Source organism: Leucoraja erinacea, chromosome 31 (assembly GCF_028641065.1).
Source record: "Leucoraja erinacea ecotype New England chromosome 31, Leri_hhj_1, whole genome shotgun sequence".
In the NCBI taxonomy this organism is placed as follows: Eukaryota; Metazoa; Chordata; class Chondrichthyes; order Rajiformes; family Rajidae; genus Leucoraja; species Leucoraja erinaceus.
The window spans coordinates 10273209-10300642 of NC_073407.1; the positions used below are offsets into that span (position 1 = coordinate 10273209).

Sequence of the window (27434 nt, forward strand, 5' to 3'; positions counted from 1 at the left end):
CTCCTTTATGTACATTTATTTTTTAAAATTTTGAAAAGGTAAAATGGGCAGTACAGAAAGAGAAATGTGTTTTACCAGTCATAAAATGTACAAAAAAGCAACCAAGACGTTTTGTCCATTCTCTGATTTTGACAATTAGGCAGTCTTGTATGGACAACAGCAAGGTATAAATAAACTTCACAGAAGAAAATGATATTAACAATTCACCATTATTAGGATGGACCAATAGTTCTTAAAATGGGATTTAGTCATAAAATATTCACAAATTATGGTCTCCCAATTGAAATCATGATTTGTTCACCATAACGTACAAAAGTAAAAATCTAGAGTAAGGTGTGGATTCTTCTCCCAGTTGTATGGGTTTAACCAATTGCAATTGGAAATTATAGAGTTACTTTGGGTCTGATTTGCCTACCAAGTATGTGGAGGGGGGTGGGACGAAAAGGAAGTAATCTTACCCCTCTGTGTAGTTTGTATTAAATCAAAAGGATTGGCCGGTTCCTGAGACTGAATTAGTGGCTTGGTCAACATATGGAAGACTCCGTCTTCAAAAAGCTGTTCGTCGTGCTCACGACATCTGGCCCCGTACATCATAAAATCAGTACCTCAGCCTTCGAAACATGAAGCAATTTAACTCGGAGGCTGTTTAGAGTGACGGTATCAATTTTTGTAAATATTTACAAATTCACGTTCGCACATTACTATACACGACTGGTCTATGCTCATGTTACTGTATGCTAAATATTTTGTTACCAACAGTTTAAACTGCTTTGCGTCCCCCTTTGCGTGGAATGAGGAAACCACAACTGATTAGTGGCAAGGTTTATCGTCAACATGCTGAAAGCAATGCAGAGTAGCACCATCCCCAATGACCAAACTCAAAGTACTAAGTCAAGTTCTCACTGCAAGATCAGGGACCTCACCAAAGTCACGGACTCCAGGGCCAACAATTATAAAAATGTGTACTTATCTGGAGTACAATTTATCTTGCTGGTTTCTTTTTCAAAATATACCTGCCAATCTCATTGCATTTATAGGTTTCAAGACATGTGAAAGGAAAAAAAAAAAGATGCAGTGTCAAGGAAAAGAGACCCATTACCAATCACACAGCATTGTGGACTCTAAACTTCCTGAAAACACAGCTAGTCAGAGGGAATTCAAAGAAAGAAGCGTTGCTATTTTTCAACCCATCTGGATTGTCACCAACGTGCATTTTGTTAAAGGAAAGTACTTCTTCAGCCACATGGCAACAGCTAAATCTACGCCAGAACTCAGCTGATTTACAAGCCAAGCAGCATTTCCATATGTACTATGGAGAACATCACAGCAACAGGAACAGGCCCATCGGCCCACAATGTCTGTGCCGAACATGATGCCCAGGTCATATTTGCTGTGTCATGGGAAGAAACATACAGCGTGATCTATTTTTACCGCATCACACCATTTTGCAATTACTTTAAGCACAATCAAAATAAGAAATAAATCAATTCCACGATATTCGTTACTGCCAGACCCACATCTGTTGCGATTCTAAATTCACAACTATATGGAAAGGGAAAGATATCTCTGTACGGTTGAAGGCCTTTTGTGGAAAACTTGCAACTCTTCAATTTTTTAAAAAACGGCAAGATTATGGATGCATCCTATTAGATAAACTTCGTAACATCCCCATACCTGGAGGCTGTTCAATGACACGAGCCAAAATCAGGAACGGCGTGGCCAAAATAGACACCCAGGTTGACGGCTAACAAACTTGAAGTTGAAATGGAATTCTTAATGACCAAGTTGGAATATTGTCAACCATGTGCTATAAAGACAAACAAGATAAAATTGTTTTCTTAGAAAAATAAATTATATCCCAAGTCACAGTCCAGGGATTGGTCTTTGACGGTGCCATCGATGCCTTTAAAAAGTCTGATGAGGAAGATCCAACAGATGAAGTCATCCATCTCAGTCACCGCTTGGATTTACGAACAAACTTGGAATAGGGAGCTGTCCGCGACTTGTTACCCAACACTTTTTCTGAGGGCTTGTTGTACGAGTAAGTTTGGGCTCCTTTGAATTCCACATCTGGGTTTTCAGCCATCATTTTAAGCTTGGTTTCAATTGCTTTTATTTTTGCGCTAATGCTACAAATAAAAAGAAGAGGCTATTAGAACAAGATTAAAGCAGCACAATCTGCATTATACCCCCCGGCTTTGAAAGGTTGGGAGCAAAGCGACTTTCTAATTCAACAAGCTGTAGTGCAGAACATCGTCTGGCAGAATTGTGTAAAATGCATATGTCGAATGTAAAATGGCCAAAATGAAAGCTTTCCTAAATCGTTTGAAGTTCTCATTCAATGCTAAACAATGGAATAACCATTCTGCTAGGAAGCGATATATTAGAGCAGAACATCTAGAATTCGCTTTGACCCAGTATCTGGTAAGATTTCTTTTGCAATTGTTTCATATCCTGAAGTAACATGCATTAGAAATTAAAAAGCATTATACATTAGTACCAACAAGTGACCAACCTCCAATGGTACCCGTGCGTTCTCAATGTTGTGGAACACACTTTCATCGGGTATGAGCCGCGTGCTTTCGGACGTCGGACGAGCCGTCGAGAACATATAGAGACCCGGCATGGGGGAGCCGCCAATAACAGAGGGACGTGGTGTGAGGGAGTCGCCGAGAACAAAGAGGGACCCGACGTGGGGGTGGGGGCGAAAACAAAGGGACTATTTTGTAACGTTGTCGGTGCCCTAAATGTTGCGGCTTTTTGCATACTTTGCAAAACAAAAGAATCTGACTGTGATATGTGATAGCAAAGTATCATTCATTCTTTCAGTACTACTACAGAAATGATCAACCCATTGGTAACAAATTTAGATGGGATCTCTTTACATGGACACCTAAATCAGAAGAATATGCTCACTGTATGGAGTTACGATGACCAACTTAAATTTACTGCAGAGACTCCTTTTTCCATCCCTGGCACTTTTTGCCAGTCAAGCTGGCAGCTCCACATAATTCCAATAGAACTGGACCATGCCGAAAGTAAAATTACAACACAGGAGATAGCAATGTCTGTTATCTCTCCCAATCGCATTTTATTTTCCTGATAGAACAAAAGAAAATTATGACAGGTATAGAAAGGGGCGACAGTCAGAAATGTCAAAGGCTCGAGGACAGAGCTTAAAGCTGCGAGAGGTGAAATTGCAGGAAGATATCTACAGGCTGAAGAAACGTCACCCATTCCTTCTCTCCAGAGATGTTGCCTCCTGCTGAGTTACTCCAGCTTTTTGTGTCTATTGCAGGAAGATAAATAGGGTGGTGGGTACTGGAATTTGTGGTGGTGGAGGCAAATATGATAGTTGCGTTACAGAGGATTTTAAATAGGCACATTAATGTGCAGGAATTAAAGGGATAGGATTCGCGTCTAGCCAGAGATCAGTTTAAGTTGGCATCACATTCGGCATGGATATTGTGGGCTGAAGGGCCTGTTCCTGGTATGGGTTTCCTTTTGTCACAAGCACGGAGATAAAGCTAAAAAGGGCTCTTGGCAACATATATTTAGCATAGGCATTATGGGGTGAAGTGCCCGTCCCTGTGCTGTACTGTTCTATGTTCAGCAGGCATAGGTCTTCAACTGAAGACCTGACAGCTTAAATGTGAAGAGAGTTTCTCCCCCAACACTTTTTCCAGAAAACGTTCCAGACCCAAAATACATTTAGGGGAGCACTCGGATTCTTCATCCCTTCATCAATCCTTCCATATCTATGCCCACTGATTTTTGACCGCTTTGCTGAGACAAACAGGCTCAAACAGTTGCACCATCCCGGGGCTTTGCTGACAGACAGGGTACCAGAGACATGAGGTGGTTTGATCATCGGATGGCCTTCGTGGGCCAAGTGGCCCGTTTCCACTTAGTTGAGTTAATGTTTTAAATAACACTATCTGCAAGTAAACCAACAACTTTAGACAGACACAAAATGCTGGAGTAACTCAGCGGGACAAGCAGCATCTCTGGAGAAAAGGAATGGGTGATGTTTTGGGTTGAGACCCTTCTTTGGACTGGAGTTTGTTTTAGAGGAACTGCATGGAGACAGGCCCTTCGGCCCACCGAGTCCACACCAACTATCAGTTTGATCAATGTGAACAGTCTGAAGAAGGGCTCCGACCCAAAACGTCACCTATTCCTTTTCTCTAGAGATGCTGCCTGACCTGTTGAATAACTCCAACACTTTGTGTCTACCGTCCGACTATCGATCGCCCGTTCACAGTAGTTCTAGGTTATCCCACTTTCTCATCCACTCCCGAGGGCAATCCACTGAGGGCAATTTCCAGAGATCAATTCACTTACAAACCCACACGTCTTTGGGATGCGGGAGGACACTGGAGCACCCGAGGAAACTCATGAAGTTACAGGGAGAACGTGCAAACTCCACACAGACAACACCCAAGGTCAGGAGAGAACCTAGGGCTCTTGGTGCTGTGAGGTAGATGCTCTACCAGCTGCTCCACTTGTGGAACCGAGGACCAGTGTTGAACGACAGTGTCAACACGGGCACCCTGTTCTAAATAACAATATGAACACACAAAGAAAAATGTTGTTTTTTTAAAAATATACAGGTTTTTCCACTTCCTCGACATTCTGCAGCATACCCTGGCCAATTCTGTCGGACGGAAATGCCGTCACTTGCAATGTGGGTCGCTGCAGCAGCTACTGAGCACAGCAAAGTCTTTAGTCCGCAATGGGACAAATGGTCTGGTCATCTCAGTCGATGACTTTGTGAGGGGCAAGAAATGGCCAAAGCGGCGATAGCATTTTCAATCCCCCTCAGTAACTAGGATTGTGGGGTCATTCACCAACCTGGAGCACAGCGAGACTCAGTTTACCATCTCGTCCAATGGACTGCATCGCTGCACTGGAGTTGCACCCTAGTTTTCACCTTCAATGAGGCTTGAAGAGTCACCTTCCAGTGCAGGAAAGTAAGAAGCCAAAGTATAGAGGAAAACACTTTGTAGACGTTACCACTTGCAATACTTAACATAATATTCCCTCTGTTACCTTAAGTTGGATTGGACTGGTTCAGTGCTTGAAGATGGCTCCAGACTTATTGGAAGAATCTTATCATTTTTGTACTGATCGTATCTCTGCATTAAAAAAAAACAAGTAGAAAAAACACAGATGATTAACTATTGCTTAGCCAATCCTCCCGTATGTGCAATGGACAAAATAAACCTGTTCTATTATGTTTGAATGTGGAGCAGCCAAAAATATTATACTGTGGCAAAGTGGTTACACCCTCTACAGTATTTATAGCTGTGCCACAGCTTTGGTAGTACCTGTAGTGACAAATATGGACCTTTGTGTATTGGCCAACATGAGACTACCAGAACCTCCATGCAATGAATAAAACCTGCAAACAAGTGGCGCTGAAGCAGCGAACAAGACCCTTTGTGTTCTTGAAGAAAATTCAAATGACAGTGAGATTCGAGTAGCGTGTCCTTATATTGAATGTACTATCCATCATGTTGTAGAGTTGCACAGCTGGGAAACAGGCCCTTCAGCTCAACTTGTCCAGCACGACCAACAGCTCAACAAGCTCATTCCACTTTTTTGAACCCGGCACCCATCCGTCCATTCCTTTCCTATCTGTGTACCTGTCTAAATATCTTTTACAGTTTGTACATTGTACCCAGCTTAAGCCACTTCCTCCAGAGTTTGTTCAATTATACAATGCCCTCCATAATGTTTGGGGCTAATCATTTATTTATTTGCCTCTGTCCTCCACAATTTGAGGTTAGTCATAGAAAATAAATCGCATATGGTTAAAGTGCACATTGGCAGATTTTATTAAAGGGTATTTTTATACTTTTTGGCTTCAGTATGCAGAAATTACAGCTGTGTTTATACATCATTCCCCCCCATTTCTGGGCACCATAATGTTTGGGACACATGACTTCACATGTGTTTGTAATTGATCAGGTGTGTTTAATTGCCTCCTTAATGCAGGTACAAGAGAGCTCTCAGCGCCTAGTCTTTCCATCACCTTTGGAAACCTTTATTGCTGTTTATCAACACGAGGACCAAAGTTGTGCCAATGAAAGTCAAAGAAGCCATTATGAGACTGAGAAACAACAATAAAACTGTTAAAGAGACATCAGCCAAACCTTAGGCTTACCAAAATCAACTGTTTGGAACATCATTAAGAAGAAAGAGAGCACTGGTGAGCTTACTAATCGCAAGGGGACTGGCAGGCCAAGGAAGACCCCCACAGCTGATGACAGAAGAATTCTCTCTATAATAAAGAAAAATCTCCAAACACCTGTACACTTTAACTACATGATTTTTTCTATTACAAATCTCAAATTGTGGAGCACAGGGGCAAATAAACAAATGATGGGTCTTTGAGTCAAACATTATGGAGGGCACTAGATGTACTATACAGTGCCCCTTGGGTCCCTTTTAAAACTCTCCCCCTTTCACCTTACAGCGTTGCCCTCTGGTTTTAGATCCCTCTACCCTGAGGAACACAATGTGACGATTCACATTATCCATGCCCTTCATGCTTTTAGGAACCTCTACAATGTCACCTCAGAGCCTCCTAAGTTGCTGGGAAGAAAGACCCAACTTATCCAGCCTCTCCTTACAACCCAAGCCCACCAAAGCCAAATAACTTCCATGCAAATCTTTTCTGCACCCTTGCACGTTTAATTACGTCCTTCCAATTGCAGAGGCCAGACTACACTCCAATGTCGCTGTACCCACATCTTGCAGCTATAACATGCCCTTCCAACTCCTGTACTGAATAGAGACAGATGGTACTGCTGCTGGTTTAAAAAAAAACGTCAAAATGTTGGAGTAACTCAGTGGGTCAGGCAACACCTTTGGAGAACATGGACAGGCGACATTTCATGAGGGAACATTGCCTATCCTTGTCCTCCAGAGATGCTGCAGACTCGCCAAGATCCTCAGCACTGTCTCTTTTCCTGTTTTCAATGCCTTGACCCATGAGGACAAGTGTGGCAAATGTCTTCTTCACCACCACGATTTACAGTTTAACAAAAACTGATGGTAAAGCATGCATGCATTTGTCTTGCATCAGATGATCATGTAGAAACCTAAAATCTACAAGATTGCATGAATATTATATTTAAACACCTTAAAAAAATAGAGATGAATTGTTGAAAAGCCAGAACTGGGTACTGATTTTGGACGATCAGCCATGATAATATTGAATGGCGGTGCTGGCTCCTGCATCTATTTTCTATGTTTCTATGCAAAAATAATCCGGATCTATATACAATATTCAATTCATAGTTTTGGAATATTGAAAATATATACTTTATCTTTGCACAGAATATAGACATTACTGTTACTATTTGCATTCAAAGTAATAATCTGCCACTGTACATTGGCACTAAGTACGTACATAATTGCTATGTTGACTCAACAGTACAGAATCTCTCTCATCTCGCATATTTTGAAATATTTGATTGAACGATACAGCATGGAAACAGGCCCTTCTGCCCATCGAGTCTATACCAACCATCAATCATCTATCCACACTAGTTGTATGCTATCTCACTTCCTCATCCACTCCGCACTAGGGGTAATTTACAGACGCCAATTAACTTACGAACCCACGTCTTTGGGATGTTGGAGGAAACTGGAGCACGTGGAGGAAACCCACGCGGTCATAGGGAGAACGTGCAAACTTCACATTGACAGCACCCGAGGTCAGGATCGAACCTGTGTCTCTGGTGCTACATGTCAATAAAGACAACACTGCGTCAAACAAAATGCCTATCTTGAAGATGTTTATGCAAAGGTACACAAATGCTGGGTGGTTTAGATGAAAGCTGTGATTTTCACAATTTAATGGTTAGCTTAACCCAGTCAGGACACGAAAGTGGGGGTCCTGGCTTCTAGTTATTGGGCCTCCTACAACTGCATCCTTAACAAGTGTTTTATTTGGCTAGGATTCAAACTTATTTCCAGGCAGAACCTGTGAAATGTGCTGCAGCTGTTAGCTGCTCCTCAGCCATGCAGCTTGCCTGAAAGTAGCCAGGATCCACAAAACACAGCCCAGCTAAAGGTCACAGTTAGAGTGCGATGCAACATTCTCCATTATGTACGACAGCACTCAAACAAATGAACATAGTTCGATAAAATTAATCAGCCTACCCGACCAATTCAATGTGACAAAACCAACCTTTAGATGGTCAAATCGAGGTGAAGGTTTGATTGCTCCATTTCAGTCCCTTGTTAACCTCTTTAAGAACCAGAACTTATCAATGATTTCAGCCAAGAGCATGCTTTCCAAATCATCATTACTCCCCCACCCCTCTAAAAAACACCATCTAAGTTTCACTGATTAACAGGTTTAATTTGAAAATCAATTGCGCTCAGTGTTCTAGGCAAACCTACTTAAGTACAATCTAGACAGCTACACATTGGTCAATGAGACACTCTCCTATTCTCTGACCGATGACATGTTGTAAAAGACTAGACCATTCCCACACTAACGGCTATGGATACCAACATCACCTACATCTCCGAGTTATTCTGATACAAACAAGCAGAACCAATTAATTGTTGAATATGTTGTAAGTGTAAAACAGTCCCAATAAGACATCAGGCTGTTGTTTCAGGCTGGATCATCCCCATATTTTGGGTTGACTGTCAAAACTGCTTACTGGGACATAGGAACCATGAAGCTGTTCAGCAGCTCACGACTGCCCCGTGACTGTTCTGTAAATCAAACCTCTCATTACACTCATTATAACAATCAGCACAGGAACACCTCAAGACTGCGTGCTCAGCCCCCTGCTGTACTCACTCTATACTCATGACTGCGTAGCCGGACATGGTGCGAACTCCATCATCAAGTTCACCGACGACACCACTGTTGTGGGACGAATCACAGTTGGTAATGAGTCAGAGTATAGAAATCAACCTATTGACCAAATGGTGCCAGCACAAAAACCTGGCTCTCAACACCAGTAAAACAAAGGAACAGATTATGGACTTTGGAAGGGGAAGGATAGGGACCCACAATCCCGCTTATATCAACAGGACGATGGTGGAAAGAGTAAAAAACTTCTAATTCCCGGGCGTGCATATTTCCGAAGATCTTTCCTGGTCCCAGCATACTGATGCAATTATAAATAAGGCACATCAGCGCCTTTACTTCCTGATAAGATTATAGAGAGTCTGTACGTCAAAGAGGACTCTCTCGAACTTCTATAGGTGCACAGTAGAGAGCATACTGACTGGCTGCATCGTGGCCTGGTTTGGCAACTTGAACGTCCAGGAGCGGAAAAGACTTGTGACCACTGCCCAGTCCATCACCGGCTCTGACCTCCCCACCGTCGAAGGGATCTATCATAGTCGCTGCCTCAAAAAGGCTGCCAACATCATCAAAGACCCACACAATCCTGGCCACACACTCATTTCAACTTTGCCATCAGGAAGCAAGTACAGGAGCCTGAAATCTGTAACATTCATGCTCAGGAACAGCTTCTTCCCCACAGCCATCAGGCTATTAAACACAGCATCAAATAAGCTCGGAACGATTACAGTCTATTATTATTTTTGCACTATATCCGTTTATTTATTGTGTATATATATATATATATGGTCTATAGACACACTGAACATTTATCTTCCGTTTTGTAATATGTTTACATATTCGGTTGTGCTGCAGCAAGTAAGAAATTAATTGTCCTATCTGGGACACATGACAATAAAACTGTCTTGTCTCTTGACTCTTATAGCTTAAGTTAACAAAAATCCATCAAAATTAGCTTCTGCCCTCGCACCTTCCGCTGTAATTTCAGAAAATTAAACATCCTTCATGTATTTTCCAATCAAAACTTGAAATATGCAGGAGAAATTTCTGTATTTAAAAAAGAACTGGAGATGTTGGTTTATACAAAAAATAGATGCAAAATGCTGGAGTAACTTAGCGGGTCAGGCAGCATCACTGGATATGTGATCAGTCTGTAGAAGGGTCCCGTCCATTTTCTCCAGAGTGGCAACCTCATCTGCTGAGTTACTCCAGCACTTTGTGGATAAGAGAAAAGATCTGGATTGATTAAAGGTACAACTTGCAGCATTTTATATGTTAACCATTTGGAGCTTCTGTTACTCCAGCAGGGTACTCCTTACCAGAACGCTGGCTGGATTAGTGTATTAGCTATCAGGAGAGGGTGGACCAACTTGGATTGTTTTCTCTAAAGCGTCAGAGGTCGAGGAGAGACCTGATAGAAGTAGATAACATTATGATAAGCAAAGAGTGGGTAGACAGTCAGAACCTTTTTCCACGGGTGGAAATGTCAAAGACCAAGCTTTAAGGTGAGAGTGGCAAAGTTTAAAGAAGATGTGTGGGCCAAGTTTTTCTTACACACAGAGGTGGATGCACATACGGGAGCAGCATTCAAGAGGCTTTTAGATAAGCATATAGGTATGCAGGGAGAAAAGAGAGAGATATGGATCACATGTAGAGATTAGTTTAACTTGGCACCATGTTTGGCTTGAACATTGTGGGCTGAAGGGCCTGTTCCTGTGCTGTATTGTTCTGTGTCTATGTTATGTTACTGCTATTGGTTTATTATTGTTGCTTGTACTGAGATAAAGTATAAAGGGCAAGGGTCAACGCAATAATCAGATGTTATCAGGTTAAACCAAGAGACAGGTTTCTAAATCACAAAACTGAAACGCGTTTTATTTTTCCAGTAACCCGAGAAAGGTTCAGTATCAGTAATCACCTTTATTTGTGCATGCGCCCAACGCACTACCAGTTTCTTCGAGAGAGCAAGTTTCCCATTTAAGCACTGAATAGCTTGCTCAGCTTCCTGGAAAGATTTAAGAAAAAAAAAATAGTAGACTGTTGTTAGTGTTTGAATAGGCAACATTTACTTCATTGCAAAATATCAGTGAAAATATGCAGTCAATTGAACAGCAGTGTCAGTCCTGTAATGCCCCTGTCCCACTTAGAAAACGCGAACGGAAACCTCTGGAGACTTTGCGCCCCACACAAGGTTTCCGTGCGGTTCCCGGAGGTTGCAGGTAGTGAGACTGACAAAAACCTCTGGGATCCGCAAGGAAACCTTGGGTGGGGCGCAAAGTCTCCAGTCTTGCTTCAGTCCAGAGAGGATTGAAAAGCCCATTTCAAGGGTCATAATCCAGGTTGGCACCTTGGTGCATTACAGTGGGAATGCTGGAATGTCAGAGATACAGTCTTGCAGATAAAATATTCTGCCTCTGTCCTTCACATTTGCTGACGAGATTACCAATTTCCCTGACTGACATTCAACTCTCATCAACTCTTAGACGCCGGTGAATTTTGACCCATGCTGGCTCATCCCTATTAAAATGTATGCTGTTGCCTGGGTTTGCGGGCTTAAGTTACAGGGAGAGGTTGGACAGACTGAGCCATTTTACTAGATTTTTCCTGGGTAGAGGATTCTAAAACTAAAGGGCACAGGCTTAAGTTGAAAGGGGAGAGATTTAAGAGGGACCCCGAGGGCAACTTTTTCACTCAGACAATAGTCTGCGTTTGGAATGAGTTGCCAGAGGAAGCTACAGAAGTTGACACAATTGTGATTAGAGGCTATGGGACAAATGCAAGCTAGTAGGACCAGCCCAAGGTGTCAATTTGGTCCGCATAGACAAGGTGGGATGAAGGGCCAGTTTCCATGCTGTACAGCTCTCCGACTAGGACAATTCTGACTATGCAAGTCAAGAATTACACTTTACAAATACAAGCTCTGTCTGACGAAAGTACATTCAAACGTTGAGAAATAGGAAGGAATTGAGGCCCTGCATAGATGCAAAACTTTTAATTAGTCCCTCGTGGCAAATTTCGACATGGGAATTTTTTTGTTGGGTTAGTTTTAGAACAATACATAAAGAAAAATAATACTTTGGCTCTCCAAGCTGAAAACCTATTAAATTTGCAAATATTTAAAGTTCAAATTGTCATAGAACTGTAATATCTCAAATAATTCCATGACAATGTTAACTATTAAGTAACCACATTAAAAAAAAGCCCCAACTGAAGGTCAAATAAATATGAACCAAAATAAATACCCTATTTTATGCAAGGAAACATAATTATTTAAATAAACATTCATGTTCTCTCTTCAATCATTTTCCATGTGTAGTTAGGTGGAATGTACCTGAGGACTTCCTTTAGAACTACACATCACTCAATTTGGACCAGAGAATTTTCAGATGACCACGTTCAGTGTACGTTCAAGTGCAGGAATTACAAGTGTGTTAATGCCCCAGTCATTTGTTTGTACAAAACACTCCAGTCACCAACTGTGACAGAATCAGGCTGCTTAGACAACACTTAAAAGTCACTTGAGATTCAATCACCATTTAGGATGTCATCTTAACCCCTTAATTGTTACAGGCTGGACACACAGAAGGCCAGATATGCAACATTCTGTCTGAACTGCTTTTTTATTTTATTTTAAAGAGTATTGTGGATAACTGGTGAAACAGTATCAAAAACAAGTTTACAATGGATCATAAACACTCGTTAAAGTGATACCATAAATATGGACATAAAGTTACTAAGTAGTCAGGTTTCCTGCTAAAAAATAGCATGGCTCCACATTGTACTACTCAGAAGCAGAATTTGGATCAGGACAGCAAGATTCAGATTGGACTTGTAAATCAGTAGGTGCTGTCAGGTTGGGACCGAGGCACTTTTGTCAGTGTTGCTACTAAATACAGGGAAGGAGTGGAGCTGGCACTCTTATTGTAAATATATATATACACACATATATATATACACACATATATATACATATATATACACATATACATATATACATACACACACACACACACATATATATATATATAAATAAATATATAAAATAAGATGCCAGAGGATTGCCCTTGGGTGATTGCTGGTCAACATGGACTCAGTGGGCTGAAGGGCGTTTCCACAACATATCGGCAAAACTGAGAAGTGGGAGGCAGATACAATTACGGCTTTTGGACTGGTTGTGGGATAGGAAAGAAATGAAAGCTCATGGGCCGAATGCAGGCAAATGGGATGAGCAAGGTGTCATGGATATGGTCTTTTGCAGAGCTTCTTTCTGTGTTGCACACATCTATAAATGGAACACTAATGCTGAAATATTCTAGAATAACCTGGAGTTCTACTTTGTCCTATTTGCAATTAGGCATATATCCTAAATATTTATAATCACTTGTTCCCTTCAAGGAGATATTGGGGGGGGGGGGGGAGTGGCAATTTAGCTAAAACAAGGATTGAGGAAAAAATAATATCTAAAAGGGGAAGCACCACTCACTTTCTTTGGAAAATGGATTTCTAGGGAACCAATCTCCAATTTTTAGAATTCTAAAATGATCCGAAAGGTGATCCTGGGAATGAATCTGCTACTGGACATGACTATGGGATGCGGGGGAGGGGAGATGTCAGGGAGAATATTTACATACAAACGCTAGTTATAACCCGGCTCCAAAATAATCCTAGGTCGACTAGTACGTCAAGGATTGTTAAGAGGCAAATGAAGGCTGGACAAAAGCTCAGAATAGGATGACTGGCTTCAAAAAGGCAGATTTGTTGTGTGATGCTGGGAAAATGAATGGCAACGTTTAGCTGTTGTGTGTGTGTGTAAATCCCAGTGGCTTCACCTCACAGAAGGCTATGATCCACTCGGCAACATTCATAAATCTCGTTTTTAGCCAGGTGATGATTTTACACACAGCAGGCCTTTTTGCCTGATCTTGCCAGAAAACAGGTCCAGAAAATATGTTAGCACCGCACAGCGAACAAGATTCATTTAAACAATATGGTCACATAAATCAACATTTGAAGACCGCCTGTCCTTCACAGGCAAAGCTGTTTTTGATTTTGGAGGTTCTCTTTCTTTGGAGGAAAATGCTAAATGCACCTTATTAGCATGTGAGAGGAAGTGAAGTCAATAGAAATAAATACCTGAGGGAGGGCACCTCAGGTCATCAATTATTAAGAGCTGTACAGTTGACTGGTAAACAGAGAGGCTCAGGAGTTTTCCCCTCATGTTCTTGGCAAAGGTCATCTGGTCTTTATTTTCTTTTGGTGCGATGCTCTACTATTCGAAACACTGCTTCAGCCAAAGTTTACAGAGGTCTCGAACTTATACACAAGTTGTTTGTGGAAAATAAGGGAACTGGTCTGTTATTTGATTTTAAATCCCCAAAAGATATTGAATATAACGTGGCTTGCCCTCAGTTCCAAACATGCTTGCACTGAATTTGGTGTTACATTTAGTTCATACAAGAGTGAAAACTGAAATTTTACTGCAAGCATAAACAAAAACATCACAAAATTTGAAAAACATCAGCACAGAGCAAATTGAGTGCATTTTAAAACTGGACTAACTTTGCTCCTTGAGAAAGAAAGATAAAATAATCTCTAATTAATAAGGGAATTATATTTTTACCAGGCAGTTTAAAACATGGCATGCATAGAAATTAGACTGCAGAAGGTAAATGCCCAAGGCCAGGAAGGCACGAGTTAAACTTAATGTTTAATATCATATTAAACATTCATAATTGATTCCCCCTTGTTGATCGTACTGAAATTCTAGGGTAGCAAAAAATGTATCCACAGAAGTGAATACAGATCACAGAAATCAATACAGATGGTTCTGCTGAAAATAATGCGATTTACTGCTATTCTCTGGAGTTTCCCCAGTACAAGGCTTTTTAGTTGGGTATTAGAGCTACTGCATATACTTGACCTGGTTAGGTTTATTATTGTCACGTGTACTAAGGAACAGTGAAACATTCCCTTTGCATATTATCTAATTAGATCAGATAATACTAGACATGTATATAACCAAATCAAAACTATACATAGGTGCAATCAACCAAACCATGGTCAAATTGATATTTTAAGTCTTTTATTATATTTTCAAGATGAACCGACAAAGTTATTACAGGCAAATTATTGGAATTCTGGAGGAATATCACAAATTACAATGCAGGGGATGTCCAAGGTGAGACAGGAATTACAAAGGAAGTTGTCAATGTGAATAATAAGTGTGTGAAAAATGACAAAAGGATAGGTGTGCTCCAACAGAAGAAATTAAAGAAAATGCCGAGAAGTATTTAAAATCATACTCTCAGAGGAATAGTTCAGCTGAATAACATTCCATATGCCTGATATTCATATAGAGTAGTGTTCGTCCATCATTAAATTTAATGGAAGCAACGCTTGGATGTTTTGGGAGGTGGGTGGCTCCACATCAAAATAAAACTACAGCCAAGTTACAAGTGCAATTATAATTATAATACTTAGAATATTTTAATTCCAGTTACAATCTAAGCTATGAATGCAAAACTGTTGTAGCTCCTCCAAAAAAGGGCAACCTTAGAAGATACCCACCTCTTTTGTCTCAAAATTGACAAAACAGTAGCCTCTTGGTTGTCCTTCAAGTGGACCCGATTTATGAAACAGGAAGTCAAACTGCTTCACTTTTCCAAATTTCTGCAGTAGCTTTAGAAGATTATACCTGTAAAAGATGGGGATGCTCGTGAACATACTGTTGTCTTGGAATAGAACAATACAACTACAGAGGAAGACCTGTGCATCTATGTAATTTCAGACTCCCACAGTATGAGATTGAAGCACGCTGAATTCTTGAGATTTGGTCAATGATGTTTCCCCAGGATTGGGGTCTTCAATCCCCAAATAGGTAGTGTATTTTGGAAGAATGGGTTGCAGTTTTGTTTATGATACATTATCTGCATGTATTGTTTTTACAGGCCTGTTCAGACTTTAGAGATACAGTGTAGACTTTAGAAATACAGTGTGGAAACAGGTCCTTTGGTCCATGCTGACCAGCAATCACCCTGTCCACTAACACTATCCTACACACACTAGGGACAGTCTACAAAAGCCAATTAACCTACAAACCTGTACGTCTTTGGAGTGTGTGAAAAATCAGGAGCAGCCGGAGAAAACCCACGCTGTCACAGGAAGAACATACAAACTCCATCCAGACAGCACACGTAGTCAAGATCAAACCCGGGTGTCTGGCGCAGTAAGGCAGCAACTCTACCGCAGCCCTACTGTGCTGCCCTATGTTATGCCGCTTCTGCGCCTGTTGTGCTATTGCAAGTAAGAATTTCATTGTTCAGTAGTCGGTACATATGATAATTCAACGCTCTTGGCTTTGAAGGCTGTGGAAGCTCAGTTATATTCAAGATCACTAGATTTTTGGCCATTAAGGTATTCAAGGGATATTGAGACAGTAAAGGGCAATGAGGTTAGAGATTAGCCATGATCTTACTGAATGAGAGATCAGGCACAAGATGATAAACAGCTCAATCACACTTCAGCTCCTTGTGTTACGTTCACACAGTCTGGTCTGACTTGCAAATTCAAGGAGGGCGATTTTTGCCAAAGGCTTTATTAGGGCCGTGATCCTTTCTCAAGCGGAAAACACTATGTTAGGCTCAGGTCATGCGCATTTAACAGGAATCTCTCGCTGGCTGGGGATTAGAATTATGCCATGTTATTCATCTGAAATAAAGCACAAGTGTGATTCGGGCAATTGTGAAGTGGACATTACCGTGGGCATGTTAGCAGCAAGGGAAGTGGTTAGTGACAGGAATACTGGTTATAGAGTAAAAGACAGGGGCACATTATAAACCCTGCGCAAAAGAGTTATGAATGCAAACAAAGCATGGAGAGAAAATTATATTTTTTGTGACTTGAAAATGAATTCAATTACAACTTATCACTTGCCAGGCTCTGACCCCCCCCCCCCCCCCCCCCCCCCCCCCCCCCCTTCCCCATTTTTCTGTCTATTTTTCTAATCTGTCTGAAGAAGTATCAACATGAAACGTCTGCTGTCCATTCTCTCCACAGATGCTGTCGGACCCACAAAGTTCTCCCAGTAACTTTGCATTTTGCTCAAGATTCCATCATCTGCAGTTTAATGGGTCTCTAAATCTCCTGTTATCAGGCTGCCAGTAGACAGATAACCTGTCAGCCTTCTGGTTCCTTCCTTCTCACCAAACAAAAAGAGTGACACTTTGATTTATAAACATAGACATAGAGTGTGGAAACAGGTGCTTTGACCCAACTTGCCCACACCAACCAACATGCCCCATCTACAGTAGTTCCACCTGCCTGAGTTTGACGTATATCGGTCCAAACCTATCTTACCCATGTACCTGTCCAAATGTTTCTTAAAAATTGCAATAGTAACTGCCTCAACTACCTCCTCCAGCAGCTCGTTCCATACACTCACCACCCTTTGTGTGGAAAAAGTCACCCCTCAGGTTCCTATTAAATCTTCCTTTCCCCCCCTCACCTTAAACCTATGCCCTCTGGTTCTACTCTGGGCAAGAGACTGTGCATCTACCCGATCTATTCCTCTCATGACTTTGTACACTTCTGTGAGATCACCCCTCATCTTCCTGCGTGCCAAGGAATAGAGTCCTTGCCTGCTCAACCTCTTCCTAAGCACAGGCCCTCAAGTCCTGCCAACATCCTCGTAAATCTTCCCTGCACCCTTTCCAGCTTGATCCTGCTACATCTTTTAGTAAATGTTTCAGATTCAGCATTTTTCCAATTTAAGACAATCCTGCTCTGTTTATGTTGCTGCTCTTGCTATTTCTCACCAGCCATCAGGGAAATACACAATGCTTAAAAAAAAAATCACAGGAATTTATGGCGCAGGAAGAGCCAATCGATCCAAACTCAACACATGGATCTACTGAGACCAAATACACTTTACAGTTCTCGGTCCATAGCCACTATACTGCAAGTTAAATGCGATAAACTAAACTAATGTTGCTCATGATAGGATTCACCAAGTCTTTGATTAGAAAAGGTCTTAGTGAATCATGTCGTGAGCAATCAATCAACACAGCAACCCCAGATCAACAGAACTGATGACGTCCTTTCCATTAATAGTCGGGATTAGGAAACTAGACATAGTTACAATTTATAAACCAGTCCCACATCCACATCTTTTTGAAGGACTGTCAAGCATTTTAGGTGCACTACTAACTTTCAAGTCCAATCATGTTTCCAGGATAGAGTCAACAACAACAATGTATTTAACAGCTGCAAGTTCAGCCTGTCACCCACACAAGCCATTTCCACCCAATTCTCTGCCAGGTTTTAAAAGCATTTATCAGCTTCTGATTGTAAAGAGCTAGTGTGGTAATTGTTTGTTTAGCCATTGCATGGTAACTTTTTAATAAACCTTTGATCACCACAATCGAAAACTTTAACCGGGATGCTGAAAACACATTCAACGTAGAAAGCAGGTAATGCAAGGAACAGCCAGTTAAGCATAGAAATGGGAGCAGTGGGCATCAGTCTGAAGGAGGGTTCCAACCTGAAACGTCACCTATTCCTTTTCTCCAGAAATGCTGCCTAACCGCTGAGTTAACTCTATCTTCAGTTAAGGATAAACCTGATTTTACTTATAAACCTACACATTGACATTTTCAATTAAAGTTATTTTATATCAGCCTTGCAACTCCTCCAAGACTGTATGTACAAAAAAAATGTATTCTTATTTAGGACTGAATGACATAAAGCCAAATTAAACTTTGAAATAGTACTGATGCTCTGGATGGTATTGGTTTGGTAGGTAGATTCACAGTTTCCCTATTTGCCCCCAAGCAGTGACCTACATGTACAGAGGTCCTCACCTTTGCCAATCAACACCCACCTAGGCCCCTAGGTTTCAGAGGGAGCTTGAGGTTTAAAAGGCTGCAAAATAGAGGCAAGGAGGTCAAGATTTCTGGGCCCGACAATGATATAGATCCGTTAGCTTTATTTGAAATAAAATTACAGAACAATTTCACTTGTGGGATGGGAGATTAAAAGATAGAAGGGCAAAACAAAAAAAAAAGTCACTTAAAGAAAACGATCGGGAAACTAATATTGCAAGAAAGGAGAGAATGTAAAGCAGAAGTTTAACAATCAAATCAAAGAGCAATTTATATAGGCAGTATATTAGATAGACCTTTTGTAGAGGCAATTAAGCATAGGTATATAAATATCAACCAGCTATATTAATGTGTATGTTAGGGGGGTAACAGTTCGGAAGGAGATTGTAAAACACACTGAAGATAGAGACGTGGGAGTGGGAGAAAGAGCAGATATATAAAAAGAGAAAAATAAATTGGGTGAAGAGAAAAACAATGTAGCCATTGCAGTACATTGTGTCAAATAATTATCTGATTATTTCTGACCAAAATAACCAACTAATTACTACAAGAGTCATTGTAGCTGGGCATTGTTAATATTGCAGCTCTTTTCATAAGCAAGGCTATCATACGTCTATATTCTATAACATGCAAGTCTCCCACAATTGCTTCATGCACATCTCAGCTCCAGGATGCTATTTAAATGCACCTCAGAATCACTGGGATTGTCCCTACTTTCTGATTAGAGCTCTGATGCACCAAAGTTTAAAGAAGCTATTTAGATGCTTAGAGATTTGGAATTCTTTAAAACATCTGAGCTCGAAGTTGAGGGATTTTCAGAAAATATTTACAACTACGACAGGTTGAATGACTTTTGGCACTGGTGTCAATCAACTCCCTTGTGATGGAGGGCATCATAGAAATACCCCAACTGGGGTCGCCCGGCCATATCTATTCTGAAATATGAAATATGACCGTTGCCAAGCTCAGAACCGCAGTTGCCTTCTACAATTAGCAGAAGTTTTAGTCAGAGTTGTTGAGCATAGAAACAGGCCCTTCCACTCACTATGCAAACTATCACACATATCTATACTAATCACACTTGCATGTATTAATTCCATACCCCTCTACGCCATGTTCATTCACTCACTGTCCAGATACCTCTTAAATATTGCTACTGCTCCTGCCTCCACCACCATCTTTGGCAGCTCATTCTACATACCAACTACTGTGTGAAAAACGTACCCCTCAGATAGTCATACAACACAATACAATGCCAACCATTGTCAAGTTACCTTTGGCCCAACTTTACAATGCCAACCAAGATGCCTCACCTACACTAGTCCCACCTGCCTGTATTTGGCCCATATCCCTCTAAAACCTTTCTATCCAAATGTACATGTCCCAATGCCTTTTAAATATCGCTATAGTACCTGCCTCAATTACCTCCTTGAGCAGCTTGTTCCATATACTCACGACTCTCTGTGTGATCTCCTTTAAACCTCCGCCCTCTCACCATAAACCTGTGTCCTCCGGTTTTGGATACCCTTGCCATGGATAATGGACTTGGGATAACTACTTTATCTGTGCCTCTCAAAATTTTAGATGTCTCCATCAGGTCACCTGTTCTCCAAGGCACTGGTACAATATCTGCATTCATACCGATTCCCTAATGAAGACCATAGATTAATTGGCTATGGTAAATGTTTCTTGTGAATGAGTGGTGGAACTATAGAGAATGTAGGGAGAACAATGAAAGTTAATGTAGCCATGGGCTTCTTCCATATGTCGTAATATAGAAATACTTCAGAATTTTTTTTTACGAAAGGCACTGCAGAAATGCTGGTTCTACCTGTCTGGTATGTTTTGGTACAGCCAAACGACACAGACAAATTCAAAAGGATGCTAAAGATCTCTGAATTCAAGGTATTTTAAAAGAAAATATTATGCTGCAAAAAACTTACAATGGGTCTACTCTATGAAACATTGTTACGTGGATGGGTTATCACAGCATAAAATAACACCCACATGCTGAAAATGGATATTGGAAAACATTATTAAAGGCAATAATAACTACAAACATATTAAGTTATGACATTAAATCGGCCTAAAAACTGAGGCTATTGACTTTGAAGTTGATGAGAAATATATAAATAACAGCTAGACTGTTATAATGTAAATAGTGTGGTTTGGTTGCTGATAAAAATCTGTCAATAAAGTTCTATGTGAAATTCAGAGTAATCATTTGGATTGTTTTTACACAAAAAGCTTGCACGATTCAGACAATAAAATGGGAACCGAGCAAAAGCACGATTTTGAATTGGATGCAACAATAGATTTGGTTCAGTTGTAAAATGCACTCGTAGCATGCAGAGTGGAAAGCAATCTCAATTAACAAGCTCTTAGCTGCACAAGTGACCATACACTTTACTGCCAGCCACGTTTGTCATACTTCCTGACAATTGATGTGAACGTGAGTCACAGCAGCAGCCTCTCCAACTCTCCTCTATTTCCTCTTCCTCTGACTTTCCGCCTGGCACTTGTACAACGATTCAAACACTTTTGCCATTAGAGTCAAGGCTTCTTTCAAAACAATAATATCCCAAACACCGAAAGCAATAAAACAGCAGTCAAACACATATGCTAAATCAATCATCGCCAGTGATTGTACCCAGAGGAACAATGCTAGCTTATCCTGATGTAGCCCTGTTATAACATCTTGCAGCATGAAAGCTTATATTTAGTCTATATATACCAATTTAACCCTAACTTTACTGTTTTAGACCAATATTAATATTCTTACGTTTTCCCAATTTCTTTAGAATGTGATTAGTAGCAATTATATTCCAATAAAAGTAAACAAATCTAACTAATTAAAAGTAAAGGGTTGGCTGGCATAGTGGCAGAGCTGTTAGTGCTACTGTCTCATGACGCTAGACTCAAGTTCAATCCTTCCTTCCTTGGATGCTGGCTGTGTGGAGATTACACATTCTCCCTGTGACTGCGTGGGCTTCCTCCCACATACCAAGGACTTGTGGGTTTGTAGGTTAATTGGCCTCTATAAATTGCCCCTGTTGTGTGCGGAGTGGATGCAAAAGTGGGGTACCATAGAACTAGTGTGAACGGGTAATTGATGGTCGGTGTGGACATGATGGGCCGAAGTGCATGTTTCCATGCTGCATCTCTAAGCTAAACTAAGTATTTATAGTAATCAAATATTAAAAAGGCAGACTGAATTCCATAATGAGAAAAAAAATCCATTGCTCAATTTCAATTACTTTAACAAGAAATACAACTTACTGATCTCACCCAAGAATATATTACCAGGACCAGATTGTAACATGTCACAGATTTTGGATGGGAACCTACAGTAATATTTGAGCTGAAAACCACTAAGAGTTCACAGCGGTGTCATAATGACAGGACAGCTTTAGTGTTTTCATTTTTCCTTCCCATATTTAATACCTCGGATTTGGTTCGGTAGACCATACCACAGTCCAGCCTTTGCTCCTTCACCTACTGAACAGGTGAAGGCTTCCAAACCCACAAGGAAACATCTGGCAAATATGTCGCAGATTGACATATTCCCCACATTGCAAAGAAAATTAACAAACACCAGATGGTGGCTTGGGTGATAAAAGTGCCAAGGATATCTTTTGTGCTTTAGAAACAGTTAAAATACTAGTACTTAGCAACAATAAAACAAGTTTCTCCGCAGAAGCTGAATGACAATATGCATGGATTGGATATATGCTGTTTTGAGTATCAACCTTATGTGCTACTTTATAATTGACGAAGTTGTAACAATGTCCAGGTTTTCTTTCTCATTGGTGCGTTTAAAGGCCTGTCCCACTGGCTATTATTTCAGGTGACTACAGGCGACTAGGCTATCGCCACATGGTCGCCGGGGTGTCGCCTGTATGCTCATGAGTAGTCTCCTCAGTCAGCCAAACAGTCGTAGCGCTTTCTGGCCGCCGCTGGATTTTCAACATGTACAAATATTTTCGGCGAGTCGGTGACTAGATTCCACTCTATCTTGGCCCATTTACACACTGCTTCATGGAAAGCATGTTTACTACAGAAATAAATGGTGTACTTAACAGTAAGTGGACAACCAACTTGATTACGGATGTTAACAAAGAGTTGGTTTATTCAGCACATTATTTTGAGAGGCAATAACTGAATCTAAGCAGTTTGGAAACCAAATTGATATTTACAGTACTCACTCTGTTAACCTGGAATCGAGATTGCCAATCCAGAGTCGATGTCCCTCTTGTGAGGAGCTTTCAGACAGAATTGACGCATTCTCCAGCGGAAGAGATTTATTTTCAGTCCCCATACGTCACTGCAACAAGTGAAGATGTATTACCACTCCCGCAAGCCTTACACCCAACAAAAACATTTGAGATGGGCAACGCAGCACTTTACACAGAGCAGGATCGCATGCACATCAATACAGTATTTCATCAGTTCAGAAGAGTTCAATTCAAAGTAGCCAATGGTAAATTTAGGACGATGTCTTGCACATCTTCACAAAGACACATTCACACACCCGATTACGTAGAAATATAAAATCATATTTCAGGCCTTTTATTTTCTGGACATTGGCATATTATAATGAATATGACCATTGCAAACCATCCTGAATTTGTGAATGAATAGACATTTCCATTGTGATTATTGGTGCAGACTTTGCAGTTTTGTGGACAGGGAAAAAAAGTACAAAAAGAAATCTGCAAGGCAAGGATATGAATTTATTTTATTCTAAAATGCAAAGTTCATTGCTAACTCAAAAGTAGTTGAAAAAGATAATTGAAAATTATTGTCGAAAGCTTTCAAAGGCAAAAAGGAAGGTGAGAAGTACTTCTAGAGGACGGGGACTTGAGACTTGAAGAGAAGCAGACAAGGCTGCAGCAAATGGAGTTTGTAAGATTAAATGGTTTCAAGGTCAGTTTATTAAGGTACAGCAGAAACATAATGAATTTAAGAATACACAGTAAGGATGTGGACCACAAATGGATGCTCGCAAAGCTAGAATCTTGAAATCAAGAAGAGCACAACGATCGTGGAAATTATTCTCACCTCATCTCAGATCACAATAAGATTAAAAAATTGGATGTGTTCTGTGAAGAGTGAATTAGAAATCACTCCTGCACATTATCTCTGCTTCACCTCCTGCATGCTGTCTGGAAATTACCTGTTTCTCAACCAGTCCCAGCAGTTTTTTAATTCTATTTAATATAACGGATTTTGGTAATTGGGCAGGCAATAACTATTTTGAACAGTGATAACATTAATATTGTTTATGTAAGCCTTCCAACTGAATCTAGCGCTCCCAAAACCGTTGCTGGACATTATCAGACTAATGGAAACAGGTGATTTTGAAGATTAAGAAATAGAGCCATATCTTTAGCGTAGAATCACTTAGTTAAGAACAGTCTGTCTCAACTCGAGACACACTGGTATAAAGAACGAATGAATGAATAAATTTATTGGCCAAGTATTCACATACAAGGAATTTGCCTTAAAGGACAACAGAATCAGTAGTTAGGGAACAGAGTTTGTGATGAGGACAAAAGAGAGCAACTTTAGTGAGTGACTACACTTCTTCCCACCCTGCTTCCTGTAAGGACTCCATCCCCTACTTCCAATTCCTCCGTCTATGCCACATCTGCTCCCAGGATGAGGTGTTCCACACCAGGGCATCGGAGATGTCCTCATTCTTTAGGGAACGGGGGTTCCCCTCTTCTACTATAGATGATGCTCTCACCAGGGTCTCTTCTATACCCCGTGATTCTGCTCTCACTCCCCATCCCCCCAACGCGTAACAAGGGCAGAGTCCCCCTTGTCCTCACTTTCCACCCTACCAGCCGTCAGATACAACAAATAATCCTCCGACATTTTCGCCACCTCCAATGTGATCCCACCACTTGACACATCTTCCCATCTCCTCCCCGTCTGCTTTCCGCAGAGACCGCTCCCTCCGTAACTCGCTGGTCAATTCGTCCTTTCCTACCCGAACCACTCCCTCTCCGGGCACTTTCTCTTGCAACTGCAGGAAATGCTACACATGCGCACTTTATCTCCCCCCTTGACTCCGTTCAAGGGCCCAAGCAGTCTTTCCAGGTGCAGCAGAGGTTCACCTGCACCTCCTCCATTCATCTATTGCATCCGCTGCTCTAGATGTCAGCCGCTCTACATCGGTGAGACCAAGCGTAGGCTTGCCGATCGCTTCGCCCAACACCTCAGTTCGGTTCGCAATAACCAACCTGATCTCCCGGTGGCTCAGCACTTCAACTCCTCCTCACATTCCGAATCCGACCTTTCTGTCCTGGGCCTCGTCCATGGCCAGAGTGAGGGCCACAGGAAATTGGAGGAGCAGCACCTCATATTTTGCTTGGGCAGTTTGCACCCCAGCGGTATGAACATTGACTTCTCTAATTTCAGGTAGTCCCTACTTTCTCCTCCCTTCTCAGCCCACGGGCGCTACCTCTTCCTTTCTTCTCCCTCCACCCCCCCCCCCCCCCCTCACATCAGAAGGGTCTTGACCCGAAACTTTGCCTATTTCCTTTGCTCCATAGATGCTGCTTCACCCGTTGAGTTTCTCCAGCATTTTTATCTACCTTCGATTTTCCAGCATCTGCAGTTCCTTCTTAAACATAAGTTTAGTCCATCCCGGACTATACACTTTAATGATACAGCATGGAAACAGGCCTTTGGCCCACCAAGTCCACGCCGACCATTGATCATCCCTTACATTAACACTATCCTACACACCGGAGTCAATTTACAATTTTACCAAAGCCAATTAACCGACAACCCTGTTTGGAAAGTAAGAGGAAACTGGAGCACCCGGAGAAAACCCACACGGTCACAAAAAGAATGTACACTCCGTACAGACAGTACCCATAGTCAGTGTCTCTAGTGCTGTAACGTAACAATTCTACCACTGTGCCACCCCCTGAGAGACTATATGTTGGGCAAAAGATCTGCCAAGACAGCAGGAGTGGGCGTCATCAGCATTAATGTGGAATCCAATTCATTCAAACACCACTTATGGCAGAAGGGAAACAATTATATGCAATAGCTTTACATGGAAAATAATTTAGAGGAAGATATGTTCATCAAGTTAAAGGTTACAAACTGAAACAAAAGGATACACTCTGCAGTGAATAATTATATGATGTCAATTATGATTTTGTTTAGTCAAAGAAAGCTAAATTATTATTGTTGTGGTGTATTAGTGGTCCTACAAAAAAAGATTTACAGCACTTCTATGAACAACACTAAAATCTAACCAGGTTCATAGACAAACAAGACTCTACAGCTGCTGCAGTGGTTAAAATATGCAGATGAGCACTTAAATCTCTTGACATAAAGGTACAGGACAAGTGGCAAAAGATAGGATTAATAGAGGTCCCACTGGTCAGCATAGACATGGTGGGTCAAATGGCCTGTTAGCCCAGTTGTATGACTGTGATTCCAAGATAAACTAAGGAAAAGCAGTAATGAAATGCTTTTTAAATTGGCAGAGTTTATTGTGGCGTCGCCAGGATCAGTACTAGGGAGCATTCCTTTCCTTATATTAATGATTCAGATACACATAATGCTGGAGTAACTCAGCGGGACAGGCAGCATCTCCGGAGAGAAGGAATGGGTGACGTTTCGGGTCGAGACCTTTCTTCAGTTTGAAGAACGTCACCCATTCCTTCTCTCCAAGAGATGCTGCCTTGTCCAGCCGAATTGCTCCAGCATTTTGTGTCTATCTTCGGTTTAAACCAGCATCTGGAGCTCCTTTCTTGCAACAGTTTTCAGAGATGCAGCTGCAAAATAGGACATAGCCCGCAACTTGAAGTTGGGTGTGAATAAACGAAGGCGATAGGGGGGGTGGATTCAACTGAAAGATCAGATAGATGTTCAGCTCATCTAGGTGAAGTGCGGTAAGTTGCAGGGACACCACACCGGCGCTCCATCTCTTCCTCCCCCAGCCCCAGCCCGGCGGTCCCTCGCCCAATTCCACTCCCTCCACTTCCACTCACCCATTTCACCCCACTCCAACCAGCCCGGTGCCCCCTCGCCTGCCCCCGCCTCCCAGTCCGGCGCTCCCTCGTCCTCCCTACCCCCCCACCCATCCACACACCGGCGCTCCCTCCTCCTCCCTACCCCCCCCCCACCCACACCGGCGCTCCCTCACTCTCCTCCCACACCGGCGCTCCCTCACTCCCCTCCCACACCTGCGCTCACTCACCCCCACCCACACCGGCGCTCCCTCACTCTCCCCCCACCCACACCGGCGCTCCCTCACTCTCCCCCCACCCACACCGGCGCTCCCTCACCCCCCACCCACACCGGCGCTCCCTCACCCCCCACCCACACCGGCGCTCCCTCACTCTCCCCCACCCACACCGGCGCTCCCTCACTCTCCCCCCACCCACACCGCCCCTCTCTCGCTCCCCCCCTCCGCAGTTCTCTCAAGAGGCGAGGGCCTGAAGCGTTAGGCAGGCCTGCAACCTCCCCGTGGAGCCGCCTTTCCCCCCAGCTTGAGCGGCCCGGCGACCGACCGCTGACCGGCCGCTACAGCCGTCCCCCCCCCCCCCGGGGCCCCACCTCCGGGCTCGGCGGCCGGATCATTCCTCTCCCCTCGCCACCACATCCGGCCGAGACAAGCGCTCACCCTTCACCCCGCGCCTCCACTTCCTGCCCGGCCCGCGGTGGGGAAACTACGTTGCCCAGGA

General features: G+C 42.1%; 2 protein-coding genes across 2 annotated transcripts in view; one reads left to right on the forward strand and one right to left on the reverse strand.

The window, feature by feature from the left end:
* On the reverse strand, positions 1 to 27431 carry rbm18 (RNA binding motif protein 18). Its single transcript, XM_055659897.1, has 6 exons — positions 27307 to 27431; positions 22926 to 23044; positions 15410 to 15536; positions 10761 to 10847; positions 5053 to 5138; positions 1 to 2129 (listed from the first exon to the last, which is right to left on the reverse strand). Exons 2-6 carry the CDS (start codon positions 23036 to 23038, stop codon positions 1955 to 1957), a joined length of 588 nt encoding a protein of 195 aa, XP_055515872.1. The 5' UTR covers positions 23039 to 23044; positions 27307 to 27431; the 3' UTR covers positions 1 to 1954.
* The window catches only part of mrrf (mitochondrial ribosome recycling factor), a 197392-nt gene that overhangs the window by 127684 nt on the left and 42274 nt on the right, over positions 1 to 27434 (forward strand). The window lies entirely within an intron of this gene.

Coding starts and splice junctions, on each gene's coding strand:
- rbm18 (XM_055659897.1), bottom strand. CDS start 23,038: ATGGGGACTGAAAATAAATCTCTTCCGCTGGAGAATGCGTCAATTCTG. Junction 5,139..10,760: donor GGGCGCATGCACAAATAAAG/GTGATTACTGAT, acceptor TTTTTAATGCAG/AGATACGATCAGTACAAAAA. Junction 2,130..5,052: donor CCAGTCCAATCCAACTTAAG/GTAACAGAGGGA, acceptor TTTTATTTGTAG/CATTAGCGCAAAAATAAAAG.